The sequence below is a fragment of the Apium graveolens genome, chromosome 5, assembly GCF_009905375.1.
Source record: "Apium graveolens cultivar Ventura chromosome 5, ASM990537v1, whole genome shotgun sequence".
In the NCBI taxonomy this organism is placed as follows: Eukaryota; Viridiplantae; Streptophyta; class Magnoliopsida; order Apiales; family Apiaceae; genus Apium; species Apium graveolens.
This window is the reverse complement of record NC_133651.1, coordinates 1,210,375-1,230,481: the sequence shown is the minus strand read 5'-3', so window position 1 is coordinate 1,230,481 and position 20,107 is coordinate 1,210,375. Positions and strand designations below refer to the sequence as shown.

At 33.2% G+C, this 20,107-nt stretch overlaps 2 protein-coding genes and 1 long non-coding RNA gene across 3 annotated transcripts; 2 read left to right on the top strand and 1 right to left on the bottom strand.

The window, feature by feature from the left end:
* Positions 1-3,770: 3,770 nt before the first annotated feature.
* Positions 3,771-5,847, top strand: LOC141661851 (UDP-glycosyltransferase 83A1-like). Its single transcript, XM_074468861.1, has 2 exons — positions 3,771-4,623; positions 4,752-5,847. The coding sequence occupies exons 1-2, from the start codon at positions 4,137-4,139 to the stop codon at positions 5,630-5,632; spliced, it is 1,368 nt and encodes a 455-aa protein (XP_074324962.1). The 5' UTR covers positions 3,771-4,136; the 3' UTR covers positions 5,633-5,847.
* Positions 5,848-6,701: 854 nt separating this feature from the next.
* Positions 6,702-8,140, bottom strand: LOC141661534 (uncharacterized). The gene is made up of 3 exons (XR_012550010.1): positions 7,861-8,140; positions 7,704-7,753; positions 6,702-7,372 (listed from the first exon to the last, which is right to left on the bottom strand). It is a non-coding gene; the product is annotated as an uncharacterized LOC141661534 (long non-coding RNA).
* Positions 8,141-11,682: 3,542 nt separating this feature from the next.
* LOC141661850 (F-box protein At5g39250) lies at positions 11,683-14,012 on the top strand. The gene is made up of 2 exons (XM_074468860.1): positions 11,683-11,793; positions 12,882-14,012. The coding sequence occupies exon 2, from the start codon at positions 12,937-12,939 to the stop codon at positions 13,684-13,686; it is 750 nt and encodes a 249-aa protein (XP_074324961.1). The 5' UTR covers positions 11,683-11,793; positions 12,882-12,936; the 3' UTR covers positions 13,687-14,012.
* Positions 14,013-20,107: the final 6,095 nt, after the last annotated feature.

Genomic DNA, 20,107 nt, shown 5'->3' with positions numbered 1-20,107 from the left:
GAATTCATTAATGAGAAAAAAAAATCAAAACTGATCAGCTTTTGAATTTAAATTATTTGTAACAGCTTTTCACATTAACACCCACATTATTATCAGAACTTAAGTTAAGTTCTGATTTGATTCATCAGTACTTAAGTTCTGATTTTATTCATCAGTTCTGATTCTGATATCAGAACTTGTTACAGATCAGATTATTTGCAGGTTCAATATACTTAGACTAAGCCCACTAACAAAGTGACTTAGCCTAATCAGTACCCTGCCCAATAATCCAGTCACCGATAAATAAATTCGAATTAAAATAATTCTCAAATAAATAAAATCCTCGCCCAGGTCGCTAAATAAAATCCTCGCCCAGGTCGCCTCGCGTACGCCGAGACATTCGCCCAAATCGCCCTTCGACCCGGTCCGGTGCGTGGCGGGGCGCGAGTGTGTGTGCGCGTGAAGCACACAACAACACAATGGACCATCACACACCTTAGTAGTTGTAAACTACTCATGTGGGTAATACCATATAAAGCACACACCCTCCTTTATTTATTTCAATGTGGGACAAACATTCTCAAATTTTTCCAAGCTTTTCCAAGTTACTTTCAACTCTCATTTCATATGGATTTTATTAAGAAAATTCTTAAAACCATACATGAAAATTTAAGTTCAAATATCATTGAACAATTTCCAATCATTAGATTTTAGGATTAACATCAAGAACATAATTAAATTAAGCTCTAAAATCTTAATTTTCTAACACTTTATACATATAATATTAATCGGTCCCACTACTTTACTCATTTTTTCAACTTTTCTCCACTACTTTATCATTTTTCTTAAACTCCGCGCCCCACCCAAATGTAAACATTTGGGAGGGACGGAGGGAGTAATAAACATTTTTTTTGAACTTTCACGAATGCTGATGAGTAATGAACAGCACTAACGACTGCAACTACATATCAAATCCTTCAGATTTAGGACCGCTAGATCTTGGAAGCTGATTCACCTGTATATGTGTTACATGTCTTCAATAGCTATATTAATCTCTGGGTTTTACTTAAAAACACTGTCACTGTGCATGGTAGCTAGAGAGTTGACACTGCCAAGTGAAAAAGGAAGGACATGCAGACAGAGATGGACAATTAGTGCATGATCATAACAAGACTGCACGCAGTTGCGTAATGCCAGGCCAAGATGGTCCGCAACAAAAAATATATATATAGGAGATGTGGTCCTTACTCGTAGCTCTTACTATAGAGACAGATTCTTCCCAATTAAGCCTCAAGACCAGAACAATTGCAGTTTTAGAGATGACGTTTTAGAGATGACTATCTCGCACGCCGGGCCAAAATATTGGGGGCTCTGTGCAAAATTATAAAATTGGGCCTCTAATTTTTACTTCAACTGAAATTTTAATGAGATACATTTTGACAAATAAAATGAATTATCAAACATGTACATGAGAAATATATTTTGACAATTGAGTCAAAAAGAGAGGTTCTTCTCACAAACTAAGAGAAGTTCTTCTCACATATTTTTTAACAAAATCCTCTAAAATACTTTTGACATCGACTTCATCCATAAGCTTACTTTTTCTTGTCATCTAAGAAAGTCTATTTAGCCTTTATTGTAATATTGTTATTTGTTAATATAGGTATAAGATCTTCAAAATTTGAGGCCTTGTATTATTGGGGCCGGGCCCTGTGCGGTGGCTCTCCCAGCGCCCCTCTACTATCCCGCATATATTAGGTGTGCCTTATCCTGGACAAGGTCAAGTAATGCCCATGATGGAGCTTGCACAGATAATTGCAAAGCATAACCTCAAAGTCACATTTGTAAACACTGACTTTGTTCAAAACCAGACTTAGAATGCATTGTCAAGTAAGGATGATTTTGGAGACGGGATACGCCTGGTTTCCATCCCGGATGAATTGGAACCATGGGAGGACAGGAAAGACCTCGCAAAGTTGACTGCAGCAATGCACAGAGTCATGCCAGGAAAGCTGTAGGAGATTATTGAAAATATTAATAAAACGGATGATGACAAAATTAATTGTGTCATTGCTGATGTGAGTGTTGGATGGGCACTCAAAATTGCAGATAATCTCAACATAAGGCCAGTTGTTTGTCACTTAACTGGTCATCTTTTTTTTACTTTGCATTTGCTATATGTTATTGATCAAATAGCTTAGTTAGAACTTAACACAAGTAATCTGCAGGCTGCACAATCTCCCCTTAAATCGGAGATTATTTGTAGCATCATCACAAATTCTGTACACAGAAACCACGAACTGCATGACTTCTCAATGCATCCGTTACCTATCAAGTCTACGTCCCACTAGTCATGCGTCTGTATAACCATCCCAAACAAGTTGATTCCAGTGTGGTTTATATTTTTTTACATATCATCTAAGAAGCAGGGACACTTGGGTCGCATGTTGAGTGCCCGTGTCGATACTCGGACACAAGCATCCCCAGTATTGAACACATGAATTCTTCCATGATACTAATCTGAAATTTTATCTTCATAAATTGTGGTCAAAATTTATTTTAGCAAACTAGATTCACAAAATTAAGTATCCATGTCTATTAATTAGCTACTGAAATGAATTGATTATCTTGTTCATTTTTGCATAAACTAAAAGATTTTACTTGTATTTTATTATTTTAGATTAATAATTGATGCATTTGATTCATTTTTAAGACTTTTTTAGGTTTTGTTAGTAGGTTTTATTATGTTTAATATGAAAAACATATGAATTTTCTAGTTTATTACATTTGTGAAATTTTCATATTCCCGCACTACGCACTCGTACTCCCGCACCGTGTCCTTGCTTTCTAGCATATCATGTACGCCAGTATGGGAGTGCTATGACATTAATAATACTCCCTGCATTTCATTTTGCGCTTACCTTTGATTTTTTCACGTATTTCAATGTGCTCGGAAGTGGCACACGTAAACAGAAATTCTAGTATAGGGTAACTCATCCTTCCCTAATCCCGGCGTGGTTGCTGCTTGACACCAAAAAAAAGGTCAGAGGATACTTCTATGTATGCATCATACATTATTGCCTGGTAGTGGTAGACACTAGAAACAAACTACTACAATATGTGGACCATTTTAGCAGGGACCGTGTGTATCGCAATCGGCGTCAACCATGTCATTATTAGATGTGTTTTTTTTAGCTCAATATGATAGGATGTTATCACAATACTTCTTCAGACTGCAGCTAGCTCTTAAGCTTTTGCAGTCAATATTGCTTGCTTCATTTGTAGTGTATTATTAGGACTATTGATGACTATAGTGAGACAATAATGCATAAGAGATCAGATGATAGCAACTCCAGTGGTGGGTGTCAACGCAATGCCAATGTAATGTGGTTTGAGATGTTACTGCGGTGCCAAGTGAAGTGGTCTGGCATGCCAATTTGGGGTGCAAAAGTTGGCATCTCATAAAATACTGTGCGGTTTTCATTTGTGGTCTCAATGATGCATAAAATATTATTTCTTTAATAGGTTTTTCCGGTGTGTATTCAGGGGCATATGCTAAGTTTGATGAGATGTCCACAAAATATTGGTGGAGAGCTCATTAATAATGATGGACTCCCTGCATGCACAAAAATCTTCACCAATAAAATTTTTACAACTTATCAATCACACTTTCTTAGTATGTGTCCAGAGCACACACTAGACAAACTCTTATTTAATATATTTGTATTCTACATTTTTTTTGTTAAGTTAGTAAAGTTGAATCTCGAGGTGTCAACTATTGGAGTGTTTTTGGAATGAAGGGTGCTTGACGTGGAAGAGGGTGAACATTAAAAAATAATATATTTGATTATGCGGCAAAGTTGGTATCCTTTAAAGGATGTGAACCATTGGAGTTGCTACGAGTGCATGGTACCATTGGAGTTGCTACGAGTGCATGGTACCATTGGAGCTGCTCTGAGTGCAAGGTTCCACTGTTGTATATGTGTCAAGGAACCAGTTATTCTAAAATCTCAAGGTGTTAGAGAATGATCATTTCCAGGATCTTATATTATTCTAACAATATGGTCCCAAGTCTCTCTCTTCTATAGCCAGCTTCAACATCAGAAGTAGTGCAAAAGAATCATTGAACTATAGTTCATTAATATAACGGCAAGGAGATGAACGTCGCACCACACATCTTAGCTATACCTTATCCAGCACAAGGTCATGTAATGCCTTTGATGGAGCTTGCACAGAAAATAGCAAAACATGGCTTCAAAGTCACGTTTGTTAACACCGAATTCAATCACAGCCGCGTTGTGAATGCGTTATCAGAAAATGATGATTTTGGAGATGCGATACGCCTGGTTTCTGTCCCGGATGGTTTGGAACCATGGGAGGACAGGACCGACCTGGGAAAGTTATCGGAATCTATGCTCCGTGTCATTCCAGGAAAGCTAGAGGAGATCATTCAAAATGTTAAAAATGATGTGGATGATGACAACATAACATGTATTATTGCTGATTCAGGTGTCGGATGGGTGCTAGAAATTGCAGTAAAGTTCAGCCTAATGCCAGTAATTTTCTTCCCTGCAGCAGCTGCAATTTTGGCCATAAATTTAAGTCTCCCCAAGATGCTTGAAAATGGAATCATAGAAAGTGATGGTTAGGCCTCGTTCCAGCTGTTTGTTTAGTGAATAAAGATCATATTTGTTATGTGCCTTAAGCACGATTAACTTATAAATCTGGCTAGCTATTTTCAAATCCTCAGAATTGATCATTTGAAATTTCAGGAACCATCATGAAGAACCAGATCATCCAACTGTCGCCCACGATGCCTGCCATGGACACTAAAACATTTGCATGGGTCTGTTTTGGTGACTCCGCCACAAATAAGATTATGTTTGAAATTTGTATGAATTGCAACACATATGTGAAACTGGCAAAATGGATATTGTGCAATTCTTCTTATGAGCTGGAACCAGGAGTATTTACATCATTTCCAGAAATGTTGCCAATAGGTCCACTTTCAGCAAGCAACAAGCTTGGAGATAAACCAGGCAACTTTTGGCCAGAAGACTCAGCTTGCCTGTCATGGCTTGATCAGCAGCCTGATTGCTCGGTCATCTATGTTGCGTATGGGAGCTTCACAGTTTTTGATCAAACACAATTCCAAGAACTGGCTCTAGGCCTTGAACTGACCAACAGGCCATTCTTGTGGGTTGTGCGTCCAGATATGACTGATAACACAAATGACATTTACCCGGAAGGATTTAAAGAGCGAATAGGCAGTCGTGGGAAAATGGTGAGCTGGACACCTCAAGTGAAAGTTCTTCGTCATCCTGCAATTGCTTGCTTCTTAAGTCATTGTGGATGGAATTCTACCTCTGAAGGTGTAAGCAATGGAGTGCCTTTCTTGTGCTGGCCTTACTTTGCAGATCAGCTCTTTAATCAGACCTATATTTGCGATGTTTGGAAGGTTGGGTTGAGATGTGACAAAGATGAAACTGGCATCATTAGCAAAGGTGAAATCAAGAACAAGGTAGATCAACTACTTGGCGACAAAAACTTCAAATCAAGCGCCATGAATCTCAAAGAAAAGGTTGTGACTAGTGTTTCAGAAGATGGCTCTTCTAACAAAAATCTGAGCAAATTTATTGAATGTTTGAAATAAATGTAATATTTTACTTCGAATTTTTTTCATGCATTATTGTTCCCTGATTTCTAATTAGGCTTATATGCCTTACAATTTGAGTTTCCATTCATCGTCTCAGTCGAGGCCTCCTCTGAGCCCGTGGAGAGAGGGATGCTCATGGCATAGAGTTACCGATTGTGGGTGACCTTAAAAAGATGTGTACACCATTTTAAAAAATTTAGTAAACTTCAAGATGCTTCAAGAGTAAAACCACACTCTACAATGACGTGACAAACAAATTACTCCATATGATCCTTCAATGATTTAGATGGGCTGATGACTGATGAAAGCAAGTTTGTTAGCCAGTCTGGCGAGTGGCGGCTATATTCTAAAGAATTTTTTTTTGTCGGACCTATCTTCTGAAGATTTGTAACCACATATAGTAAAAACAAAACAATGCAAATCTCAATCAAATGGTCCAACGAAGAACGTATTTCAAATGGTCTATTATGTAAGTTGTTTTCTTCCTATCATTATATGGGGGGCCTCGTTTCTTGCAGGCCAGATCTCCGTAAAGATCAGCCAGAGAGCTGAGCCACACAGTGCCATACTACCATGCCATCTTTCATTTGATTTAGAGAGATGTCAGTTTACATTTTTCATGTAAATATGGGATACTGTACTTAAAGGTTTAAGTTATGTAAATGGTTCTGGTTCTGGGAGAGGAACCTGGAAGAATCATCTACCTGCTTATTGTGGAACTGCGCCTGAACATGGGACTGCTTATTTACGATATGAATTGTTCAGAATTTTAACCATTGAACTGTTTAAGATCCTTTAATAGCTCATGAATCATGATATTATGTGATGACTTGATGGTACTGTGTAAGTCAATGACTTGATGGTAGTAGTTCATGATATTAACTTGAGTACTACTTCATCCGTCCCTTTAGGTTGTTAACAAATGGAGTAATCGTCTCTTATCTACTATAGTTACATAAATTATTTTAAAAACTTTTTTTCTGAATAAATATTACATGTTTAAACTTTTATTCAAAAAAAGATTATTTTCAAAATAAGTTATGGAACTATACTAGATAAGAGTATTAAAATGCATGCCGCAGATGTTAACAATCTATTGGGACGGAGGGAGTAATAATTTGAAGTACGCCGTGCCCATCATCTTCCATGGTTGTGACTCGTCTCAGATGAGAAGTTACATTGTAGTTCAGTTCAGCACAGCCAGTAGTACCTTTCAAGCTTCTGCACTCTTTACCATACTGGAGTCATGGAGATATTTTGTCTATTCTTCTAAGGAAATTCGCATAATATTAAGGAATATTTGTTTAGTTTTTTGGGCGTGATAGTTGACATCTAGCTATTTTCCCAGGAAGTTGAACAATGGTACCAACAGAGATTGTTTAACAGGTTGGTTATATTTGTTGTTGTCAATCGTAGAGAAAAAGTATAGTACGATCGAGGAGAAATGTTATTAGTACACATTTTACATGTTCTTCTTGACAATTGCCAACTACAGTATTAATCCACTAACTTGGAATAATAGATAGAAATTCAGGAAAAAATCATTGTTTCTGGTCAATTAGATCTTGCCTGCAAATCTGAGCCTAAGAATGAAAGTGTTTAGCAACTTGCAAGCACAAGAACAACAAAAAAAATAAAATAAAGATTGCAACTTAAAGAAGGTAAATGGGGACTCCACATAGTGTAGCTATACCATATCCAGCTTAAGATCATGTACTTCCCCTGATGGAGCTTTCCCTGAAATTAGTTAGTCATGGTTTAAAGGTTAGTACCTTCTTAAACACCGACTTCATTCACAAGCGCATTGTGAATGCACTCTCGGAGGAAGACAATGTGAAAGAACTTATAAATGTGGTTTCAATTCCTGATGAAATGGAACCTTGGGAAGATAGGAATAATATTGCCACAGTGCACAATTACTCTCTCGAGTCATGCCCGGAAAGCTTGAGCAACTTGTTGAAGACATTAACCGGACAGATGACTATAAAGTTACTTGCATGAATACATTAAATAGGCACTGGAAGTTGCAGAAAAAATATTGAAGATAAAAAAGAGTGGCATTTCAAACCTGATTCATGATGGAGTTCTAGACAGCAACGGTGAGAATCTATAAGTCATCTAAAATTTTGAATTCACGAGAAAAAATAGTTTTAACATATTTGGAACAGACTTGTGTGTAAAAGCTTTTTATGCTACTACATCTAAAATGAAACGATTACTCTGACCTCAGCGATGCCTGCCTGAATCCTGATCATTTTTTATGGATATCTCTCGGTGCTGAGCCTGACGAACAGAACATGTTGGTAGTCCGGCCTGATACGATGGAAGAGAAATCCGAAATGTTCTTAAAAGTAGTCAAGGACACAACAACCGAATGCGTAACGGGACCCAACAACCTACCACGGATCAGTCCGAAAAAGCTAGCAATTTGATAGACATTAGTTGTTGACTTGTATCTATAAAGGCCTCGAACACTCTTATTCTTATCGATGCGGGATGTTAGTGTTGGCAAATAGTACGTAGGATGGGCTCCTCAACAATCTGTATTGAATCATCCTGCAGTACGATGTTTTTTTAGTCGTGAGTTATGATTTGTTTTATTAGGTACTCAAATGAGTTCCTGATTTTCCTGTAACGAGAGCTTAGCATCTTTCCAATTCATTTTTATCAAAAATTTGGGGAGCGGCGCAATTTTCTTTGAGATGGCATAGGGCTTCTCAAAACTCAGGGCCGACTCTAGTTGGAACTCTAGGATGGAAGGTATTAGAGCAAGTTCAATGCAATGTCATAAGTGGTGTCATTTCTATAATTTAAAACCAAATATCAAAAATTTCAACTTCAAAATAGTTCTATACTTGAATGCAAATATACATCTTTGGTTACTAAATTTGAAACCAAATATGCATTTATGCATCTAGCCACATCATCGTACTACTACAAATGGTTTGTGTTTCCTATGCTGGCCTTACTTTGCTGATCACTTTGTTAACTGCACTTACATCTGTGATGTCTAGAAGGTTGAGCTTGCCTTTGATAAAGACGAAACCATGATCATCACTGAGAAGAAATCAAGAATAAGGTGGAAAATAATTGAATTTGATTTTTAGATTGCATTTTATTTAACAGGTGCAAAATATAAGGCGATTACTATAATTTTAGTTACTAATTTTAAATTGACATTTATGGTTGATTTTGGTTGATTAAGTTGTGGAAATGATTGCGAAGTTACAAAGATATTTTCGCAAATATGTATTAGTTATTGTAATTTTGATTTTGTAAAATAGTTTTTTATAAACTTTGTAAAAGAAGGTATTTTTATATATATATAAAAAAAGAATTCCCACCTTTTTTGAAAAACCCCGGGGTGAGCAAAACCGGACTGAAACCGAAAAATCGAACCGAACCGGTCAAATTCGGTTCGGTTTGATTTAAGATTTTTTAAAAATTTCGGTTATTTCGGTTTTAACCCAAATAAAATCGGTTCGGTTCGGTTTTTAAAAATATTAATTCGGTTTTAACCAGATTAACCGAATAGTATATATACATATTTTTGAATAATATTTTATATATAATATAATATAAATATAATATAGATAATATTGCAGATTTAATCCATGCCTTCTCTGACTTGCGAAGGTACCTGAACTTTGTACAACACAACAACAATCTGGGATGGAATGTCTAAGGCCATTTATATATTTTCTGTTTTTTCTAGGTTTTTCTTATCTACCCAAGAGATTATTCTTTTAAAGAAATTTTACAAGTCGGGAAATAGAATCTTAGCCCAACTGGACCATAGTTTTGTGGGTTGAAACCCCTTTCAGTGTCCTTTCTTTACAATGAAGATAGAATTTTGGCTTCTGTACTTGACTGGTTATCTGGATTCTCCATTTTAATGAATCAATATTTGGTTGAGATGGTTGTAACTTAAATGTTGTATTTTAACATTATATTATCATTTATCATAAAGAAGTGGATAGCAAATTTTAACTGCAGCAGGACTCTAGGATCTGATCTATTGCAGTGTCTCTCGAAATGATCCAGCTAGCTGCACCAATTGGAGAGTAGAATGTAGAGTAGGAAAGTGTTGTAACTTGTAACTTTTATTTTGTAATGAAAACACTGTAGTAACTGGAAACTAGAACTTTTCTGTTGGACTTGGATTTGTGTAGGCTAGCCGAACTGAACTAAAAATATATGGTTGTAACTTTTATTTTGTAAACTGAAATTTAATGTTTGTGTTGCTGCGAATCATATATTCATATGATGTTTAATCCGATTTGTATCTCAAATCTCAAAATTATTTTGTGTTTCTTTTTTATTAGACCGTGTATATTATGGTCTCAGGTCTCTAATAGTCTAATTTATCTTGCTTTTTAAAAAAAATCAATTTACAACTTCATTTATATTTTGCAGAAACATAATTTTTTAAAATATTTCGGTTTCACAAACCGAACAGAATAAACCGAAATAATTCGGTTCAGTTTTCGGTTCGGTTTATATAGAAGTTCGGTTCGGTTATGAAAAAAAATCAGCAATACGATTTTCGTTGAATTCGGTTCGGTTCGGTTTTTGACCGAACCGACCAAATGCCCCGCCCTAAAAACCCCATTCGAGTGTTTATGAAGTACATTTATGACTATAAAAGAAAACCACATGCTCCCCCGCTTGTGCGGGTCCCCGTCAATTCTTTTGATTTTCATTCTTGCGAATGTACTCCGTAGGTGGGATACTTAACGCACCAGCTATCACGGGTTGATACGCACAACCCCTGGTATCCATCGTTTACAACTAGGACTAGTGGGGGTATCTAATCTCATTCGCTCTCTAGCTTTCGTCTCTCAGCGTCAATGTCGGCCCAACAGAGTGTTTTCGTCGTCTATATTTTTTTCGATCTCTACGCATTTCACCGCTATACCCGGATCTAATGAGAAAAAATAAGATCTGAAACCCTATATCTAGAAATCAACCGGATCAACGAAACGCATAATTGAAGGTACCGACCGATATGAAATGAAGCAAATTGAAAGAATTTGATAATAATTTGAAGATTAATCGAAGAATCGAGAGTGAATTGAGAGATTTATATGAAGGAGAAAACTCTGTATTCTGATTAAATTATCCACCGTTGTAAAAAATATACTCTTTTTATTTAAAAGAAATAAAAAATATAACTCTTCAAATCATTTTTTAAATTTTCTTTTTCTGAATAAAAATATAAAAATTAAAACATACTCCCTCTGTCTCAACCATTTTTTTACAGTTTCGTTTTGAAATGTTTCATCCAATTATTTACATTTCCAAACTTACCAAAAATAGTCAATGGGTCCCACCACTTTCCCACTTTTCCTTTCCTTTGCACCCTCCTTTCACTCCGCTATCTCCATTTTATACATTAAAAATAAATGGGTCACACCACTTCACCCATTTTTCTTTCTCTTTTTCACTACTTTATACATACTAGTTTATAGCCCTTGCTTTGCACACGGGTATTTCAAAAATTATTTAATAAAATAAATAAATAAATTTATAATTAAAATTGAATAATATAATTCTGAAAGATTAAGTTATTTATATAATAAGTGTATTGCATCTACATATTATGATAAATTTATTTAAGAACTAATTTTGTTACATAAGTTATTTTTATGTTATATATTTTATGAGATTATTTCTATAAATAGATCTTTAAAATTTAAAGTTTACTTCAAATTTGTATTTAAAACTTACCATAAGTAATACAATTCATATTTATAATTGTATTGCAAAGTTTCTATAATTAAAACGGGTCATAATAAGTACATGGATCTTTTATAAACCTAATATGGATACCAAACCTAAAAATGAATAGTCCACCGGGTCAAATTAAAGTTAAAAATTATATCCGAGCCAAAATATGGATATCAAACCTTAGGAAAGGGTTATTCAGCAATTTATAATATATAGATTTTTTAAGCTCCATGCCCAAACCAAATATAAAGAATTGGTGAGACGGAGAGAGCAATTGAAAATTAAATAAACAAAATAAAACGTAAATGTTAAATAATGACATGTATACAGCTAGTTGTAAAGCGGGGACTTTTCTCCTCTTCTTCCTCTTCTCTCTCGCGCTCGCTCATCGAACCTTGACTCGCCCCTTCTCATTTCCCAAACTTCCGGTACTTTTATTCTCCATTTTTCATTATTATTATTTTACATTATCTGATTACATTAAAACGGTATGCCTAGGGTTTCATTTTGATTTATTGTTTATCAATCTATATCCTTTTTTTAATTCGATTATGTTTCTCCGATACATACACGCCGATCTGATTGTTATGTTTTTAACAATTTGTTGTTTGTGCCAAGTCACCATCTCAATTTAATTTAATTGTTTATGTGCTTATTGAATTGCTCAGACCCGATAATAAAAAAGATCAGTTTTTGTGCATCTGCGGCGTAATTTTAGTGCCCGTGGTTATGCATTTCTTGTTTGTTTTGCTTTGTTATATGATCTTGTTTTCTCGTATAATTATGTAACATTTGTTGTTATCCGATTTGTCATGTTGTGATCAATTTTCGAATTACATTGATGCTTTTCATTTTTGAGCTTTTATCTTTGTTAGTTACGGATGGTTTGCAAGTAGTGATATTCTTTAAATGTGATAAATATGGTTTGCAATTGTAAGTAGTGATATGGTTTAAATTTGTTAAAGAGGATCATTTGCGTATAATTATAAATTACGATTAGGATAGCTCAGGATAAGTTTCAGCTGTGGTGATAGCAATGCGCTATACAATGCATAGACTCTAGATAATCGTCTTATTTTTACTTTTTTGGCATTTGTCAATTTCCAAATTTTCTTTTGTGTTAGTCAATTTACTTCCTTCTTAGTTTTTAGTGAATATTTGTGTGCTTCCCACTTCTGTTAATTGCAAATTCATGATTTAGATTTACGTTGGTTTTGTTATCATCCCGTACATAGATGTTGTTTCATTAAATCCTCTCGTTTTTGACAATGCAAATACATGCATAGGATCGCTATATAAAACAGTAGAGATGGTACTTACCAAGCTCCCAATTTTTTAACTTATGTTGATAAAAAAACTATTACTTGGCTCTTGTTTGTTCTTCGGACCCTCAGTTGGGTGCTGAGTTTGTTATGTTTTTTACGGACTGATAGTAAGTGTATTTTCTTCCGTTTAAGAGGTGATTATTTTAAACTATTTGGATAGCCTCTAAATCTGATTTTATGTGTTATTCCAGGCATCCATTTGATCCAGCTTCTAAGACCTTGTAATGCATCAAACTACTGCAGAAAATGTCATACAATGAAATTTTGAAGGATGTTTTCCCACTTTTGGATGGCACTGACCTTGCTTCTTGTATGGCGGTAAGCAAGCAGTGGCGAGACATAGCCCAAGATGATTACTTCTGGAAGTGCCTTTGTTCCAAGAGATGGCCTTCAATCTGCAAGCGGCCATCCGCTCCTACCGTAACTTACTACAAGATGTTTAAAACCTTTTATAAGCGTCAACACCAAAAAAAGTTACTGCCCCCAAGACTATCCTTCAGTGACTTGGAGTTTTATATTGACATCTGGTCCGAAGATAGCTTAATATTTTCGGAGGTGATTGCAGGACCTGTCCTCCAGAAAGGGGTATGGAATCCACCGCCAGGAATATGTGATGTACTTAGATTTCACCTAGAGGGCCCCGAATACAAAATGACGTTTTCTGTGGATCCAAGATTCAGTGTTCCGCTATGTCAAACCATTAGTGTGTCTATGCTTGTTGGCCGCAAGGATTCAAATAAAGTTGCTTGCATAATTAACAAATCAGTATTTGATTATATAGATCGAACTTCATATAGAGCTCTGGCATTTGACTATCTCGATTTTTCCTCAGCTTACCCCTTTGTGTCGGGTATTAGGGCATGGATGTCTTTACTTTTCATGGACAAAGGTAGTGAGGAGGTGATAGATGTGTTTGGGGTAGAAATAGATTTTTGCGATGCTGCAAACTCCGAGGATGAGGTTCTTTGGCTATTTGACATGCTCGACTGGAATTGATGAATTTAGCTGCAAAGTTGTATTGGAGGATGTTCAAATATTTTCACTTCCAATGCCTTGTGAAGCATAGCAGAATGTGTGGTTGTACATAATTACTATATCAGGTGAATCGGATCAGTTTCTGTCATGTCCGCAATACCATTTCCAATTCTTTGCCAGTTATGTAATAGTCTTTTATGTCCCCTTACGCCGGGTCTTTACTCAGTTCTTGGAGTAATTCTGTCATATATCTCTTCTATTTTTTGCTTTTTGGAAATTATAGTTGAAGATGAGGCATTTGCCGCATCTCTTAAGATGCAAAAATAAACTGGAATAATTGAAGGTTACGGTTACCGCTATTGATATTATCTACTTCATGATGATCCCAGGGTAAAATATACTCTGGCACCAGATTATGTTTGATACAAATTCTAGTGTGCATCTTTACTACCTTGTGACCTTGTCTGTTTGTCATTGTATTAACAAAATTTCCTTCTGTCATCTGTTAACAATTGTATCCCTGAAAAGAAAAGAAAAGAAGTGTATACAGTTCTAATGTTATTCCGGCAAAATTGTATTCTTTTTCTCCCGTAGAGTCCAACCAGAATAGATGACCACAACCATTACGGTGATTTCATCCATATTTTTATGCTTTCATTGGACGAATGAAATCATATTGTTAAAATGGGGTAATTTGATGATAACTAAATTCTGGCGATTGGCTGAGATTGTAAGGACAAGCGTAGAAATATAACTTTCGTGGGCTAGGATTTCTATTAATAAACCCAAAACATGTAAATGCAGGCCTGCCTTTACGCTTTGTTCCCGAATCTAGGGTAAAAAAAGAAAATAATAGAAAATAACCGATTTTCCTTTTTCTCCTAATCTTTTCAAAAGTGGGAAGAGGATTTTGGGGACAACAATAAAGAAAACTTCTTCCCAAATCTGGAACTTTTTTTTTCTTTCTTTCATAAAAGTTGTTCGGGAAAAAGCTGAAAAATGTATTCTTTACATTTCTTTTCTTTTCTCCCCAAAAAAGTTTTCAGGAACACAGCGTTAGTGGTTAGAAGCCCATCCAGGGGAAGAAAGTCTCCTTCCATATATTAAAAGAGGAATATAGGCGTCATTTTAATGATTGTAAAGTTACAATTTTACCCTTTTCTGTTCGAAAATTATAAAAATGTCATTCTCACACTTTTTTTTTATTAAAAATAGGTATATTGTCGTATGTATAAGAATCAAACATCAAACCTCCTACTCAAAAATTTCATACGTGTTACATAACTTCTTGAGTTTTTTTTTTGTTATATATTGAATGCAGCACATAGGGGGTGAGTGTGTTTTTTGTATTTTTAACCTTTTTAAACTTGGTTGGATATTGTGTGAACAAAGCAATTTATATTTGCAGAGATATTCACTAGCAGCACGGGTTTACAAGACTTGCACTAAAATATACTTAACTAATTTCTAAAACAACCCTTTTTTATTTTCATTTCTAGCTTAGCAAATTTGTGTAGAATCTTGCAGGTATGTGACCATCCTTTGTCCGGTTAATCTTGGCCCTTGATTTTGTATCCTCCCAGCTATTTTATAAACTTTTCAATCTAGTGAATAAATCGTTTGTTGACTCATAATCTTGAATCTTGAACTTGTCTGCATTCTATATTTGAGAGGTATATCGAGATCTCCGGTTTATTCTATAGACAAGTGACATCTCGATAAGTATAATGACTTATCGAGATCTACGGGTTCTTTATGGATATAATTGACTTATCGAGATCTCTGGATTCTAGCATGTGAAATAACTTGTCGATATGTCTAAGATCTCTACATGTACAAAAGACTTGTCGATATCTCTGAGATCTCTATATACAATTTGACTTGTCGATATCTCTGAGATCTCTATATGAGAGATTAACTTGTTGATATCTCAAATTCTTCACATCTTCATTTGACTTTTCGATATCTCTAAGTTCTTTACATGCAGAAATGACTTGTCGATATCTCCAGTTCTCTACATCTTCATTTAACTTGTCGATATCTCTGAGACTTCTCTATAAGCCATTTTGGACTTCTCGATAAACTATTCTACATTTCTCGAATGACTTCTCGATATAACTTGGTCTGTGACTTGTCGATATCTTGACTTAGAACATTTGTCATATAACATTTTTATTCAACTTCAAATTTCTACACTTTTCTCTGAGTCATGACCATGGCTTGATCTTCGTCCATATTTTATTCCTTAGCTTGAATCTGTTCACAAAAAATACTCCAGTCTAATCTTCTAACATTTTTACGGCTCAAGAAATACAATACAAAATACAAAACTGATTATCAAACAACTAAATCTCAGGGTTGTCAATGTGACTTAAATCTTGTTATTATACAGGCATGTCTTGCACAACACTTTTAAAATTATTGTTAGATAAGTCACATCCTCTATATTTATCATTTTTTTATTACTTTAATTTTTCGAGTAAATAAAATGTTGGTTTGTATTATTTACGTGCCTCCTTTTTGTAGTTTTATTAATAAATTTTAAAAATGTCAATACCTCATATTTGTTTCACTCATCTCATATTTATTTCCAATTTATTTAACTCACCTCACATTCTATACAGTCCACTATTTCATTGAAAGTCCTAGAGTTCATATATGTTTTGCAAGTAATATATTACGTAAAATATTGCAAAACAATATTATTTTAGTGAATCAGTGTTCTGTAAATAAATAGCATTATTTAAACGATAATATTTCAAATTCCATAAATTTTGCAAGTAATATTGCAAAATATATTATTCTACAGAACATATTTAGTTTGCAGAATATTCATATTAATGTTGCAGAACATAATATGTTTTTCAATATTCCTACTTATAAAATGTATGAAATTTGCAAGATTTCAATTAAAACTAGTGATGTTTGTAAAATATGTTTTACAAAATTATATATTTTTTCAATAATTTATTCGTAATAATATATTACATAATGTTTTATATTATAATACAATAATATAATATATTACATATTTTATTATAAAAAATTACATAATAATATGTTTGTAATAATATATTACATATTTTTTTATAAAAAATAGTCTTTAAAAAATTATAATAATTTTAAAATAATCTATAATTTTATTGATCAATTTTTTTATATTATAATACAATATATATTTTTAATTTGTCATTCATTTACACTATAAATCAACTTTAATATGATTTAATATTAAAAATATGAGATATTATCAATATTTTTATATATTACAAATCAGTAGATTGTTTTTTATTGTAAAAAAATATATCAAAAATATATAATTTTTTTTAATTATTCCATGCATCCCCGTGGGAATCCCCGTTCAGCGGAGATCAGTAATGAAAAAAATCTCCGTTTAGGATTTAAGGTGTGTTCGGGGAATATGGGCGGGGTACAGTACTCTCCATACTCGAAGTAACCCGATGCATATCCCTACAAACAAACTTCAAATGTTTTGTTATAATGATATAGTTTTGATTTTTTTTAATAATTAGGATCATATAACTTACAATAAATATCTAATTTCAAAATTTTCAGGATAAGTTAAAATCAAACTCTATGATAAAAATAAGTTCTCGTCACTTAAGTTATCTGATACCGCTCTAATCATTTGTATGAAAAGAAAAAAAAGCAAGACAATTCAGTGCAAAGTTAAAATAATCATTTATCGTATTTAAAATTTATTTCTATATAGATGAAAAATCGTTCGAGATAATATTTTAATATACATATAGGCTCGTGTCTCGTACGAGTTTTTACGCTAGTTTTTATTAATAAACTCAAAATATGTAGCATATGCCTCAAAAACCTGAATGGTAGTGTATTATCCGATAAAGAAAACTAAAAACATCATCATTTTGAAATTTGAACTCATGGTGAGAATTACCCACAATACAAGATCAAACATTATTATTTACTATCGTACAATTTTCGAGTGACTTTTAAATAGGTAAATAATAATCCAAAATTCCGTGATATACCAAGTGACTTTTAAAATAGGTAAATAATAATCCAAAATTCCGTGATATACCAAGTAAATTTGTGTAATTTATCTCGTCAAAGGTCACCAATTATCAATATATCTTTAACTCATGTATAAAGGGAGTCTTTCAACTGTATAGAGTCCTTTATCCCTGAAGTATACATGTTTATTGTTTAATATTTGAACAAAAATTTCAATATTAACGTCATTTATGTTTTGTATTTTTCGGGTTCAAATGCTCTCATTAGTCAATCAGTAACGACGGAAGCTAAGTTTTTACTGACATGGTACATGCCTTTTCCGACGTTAACGTTATTTTTGCATAAATCACCATCCACTCTCTTAATATACTTTTTTATTTCTTGCATAAATCGAACCAAAAACCCTTCTAAACTATATTCCCCACCTTGTCATCACTTATCTTTGCTAAATTTAGTGCCCGTTTGGAAATCTTAAAATAAGTAACTTATGACTTAAATTGAATAAGTGATCAATAAGTGATAAGTTGATAAATACTTATAAGTTATACAAGTGTTTGGCTAATTTAACTTATAAGTCAGAATTCTTTTTATTTAAATAAACTAAAATAAATAATTTTTAAATATAATTATCTTAATTCTTGAATTTTAAGTTAGGTTAACATTTAAAAAAATATTTTTAAAAACTAAAGTTAATAAACAAAACAAAAAATCAAAATAAGTTGAGAAAAAGTACGTCATTGCTAACATTCAACTTATCAGCTTATAAGTTGTAAATTCAACTTATAAGTTGGGTAGACAAATACTCGTCGATAAGTTATTGCGGGCTGAACTTATAAGTTAATAAGCCCACTTAATAGATTTCCCAAACACGCCCTAAGAAAAGATGTTGTGTTTCGGTACTAGCGTTACAAAGAATACATTTAATAACTTTGGTTTGTTTAATTCTTAATGTACTTTATGTTACTTATTGGCTATTGGAATAATATAATACGTTTAATTGATGTAATTGTTGATACTTTTGATTTTTCACTTGGTCGAAAACAAAATGTTGATCGTGTTTTCATTTGTAAGTATTGTTTGTTAATTTAGAATACATGAATGTTTAGATTTGATAAAACAAATACTATGCATATTTTTGTCGATATTTTAAGACATTTATGGACTCGCTGATATTTGTATTAATCGCAGGATTCTGAAAATTTTCCGACGATCTCCATTGACGTTGTCGGGCTATCTTGATATGCTTATAATTTTTGAACTTCAAAACTCAAAATCGGTATCTAAAAAAATGTTTTTACATTTCATTTTATAAGAAATCAATTCACTATCAACATACCAACATCATCCACATAAGTCATATTATAATACCGTTATAATTTTATAACGAATGATTTTGAACAATAAAATTTTAAAAATTAAATAAAATTAATGTTGAAATTTTAGGGAATTAAATAAAAAATCATTACTTCATTTTCTAAAGTCATTTTAGCGGATAAAAATTATTTATTATTATTTCTAATTCTAAAAGTATTATTCTCGAGAGTTAAGGCTCATTGTTACTTTTTTGTCACTCTTAAATAAAAATTGAATAAGTATTAACTATAATTTATTTGATAAAATAGCAGTAAAAGTTGACCATAAAATGTATATTAGTTTACACAGTATTCCTTTTTTTTTTTTTGATTTTATACGGTGAATTTCCCATGTTCCCTTTTCTTTATTTCATGTTTATGTACAAATTATATTTAATAGACTGGAAGTATTTGATTTGAGTGTGTAGATAATTTTTGAGAATTAGTCTTATATTTTGATATTTTCTATAAATTTTAAGATGATATTTGAAGTATTAAATGAGTCGATTTCTACTTATTTCGTTTTTGTTTGTAATCTGTCTTTAAAATTTTTGTGCTATGTTAGAGTACATAATTTTTAATATTATTAAACTGTCATTTTACTTGTATTTTAATATTTTTTTGAAATTGTTAATTTTAAATAGGTTTTGTAATAACTTACATTAAAAAATAATATAAATAGAGCAGATATTCAATCCAAAATTTATGATTCGAACGGACCCAAATATAAATTGAACTATGAAAAATTCGAGACCTATTTAATTTGAATTGAAATAATAAATAAATAAATAAAATTTTGATATAAATTTAGTTACAATTCGATTCAAACCATATCGATGGACAAGTAGAGATTACAATTTTATTCGACCCGACCTGTTCCGATTTATTCGGATATACCCGAACATAATTTTCTGGATTTGGATCCAGATCCGGATCCATATCTTATTTTAGACCCGAAAGAATTTGGATCTGAATTTGGATTTGGATCTTAGGTATACCGAACCGATACCCGACCCCAAACCCGAAATCTGTTTTAAACCCAATCGGAACCTGAAACTCGAAAAATATCCGATAACATATTTTTATCT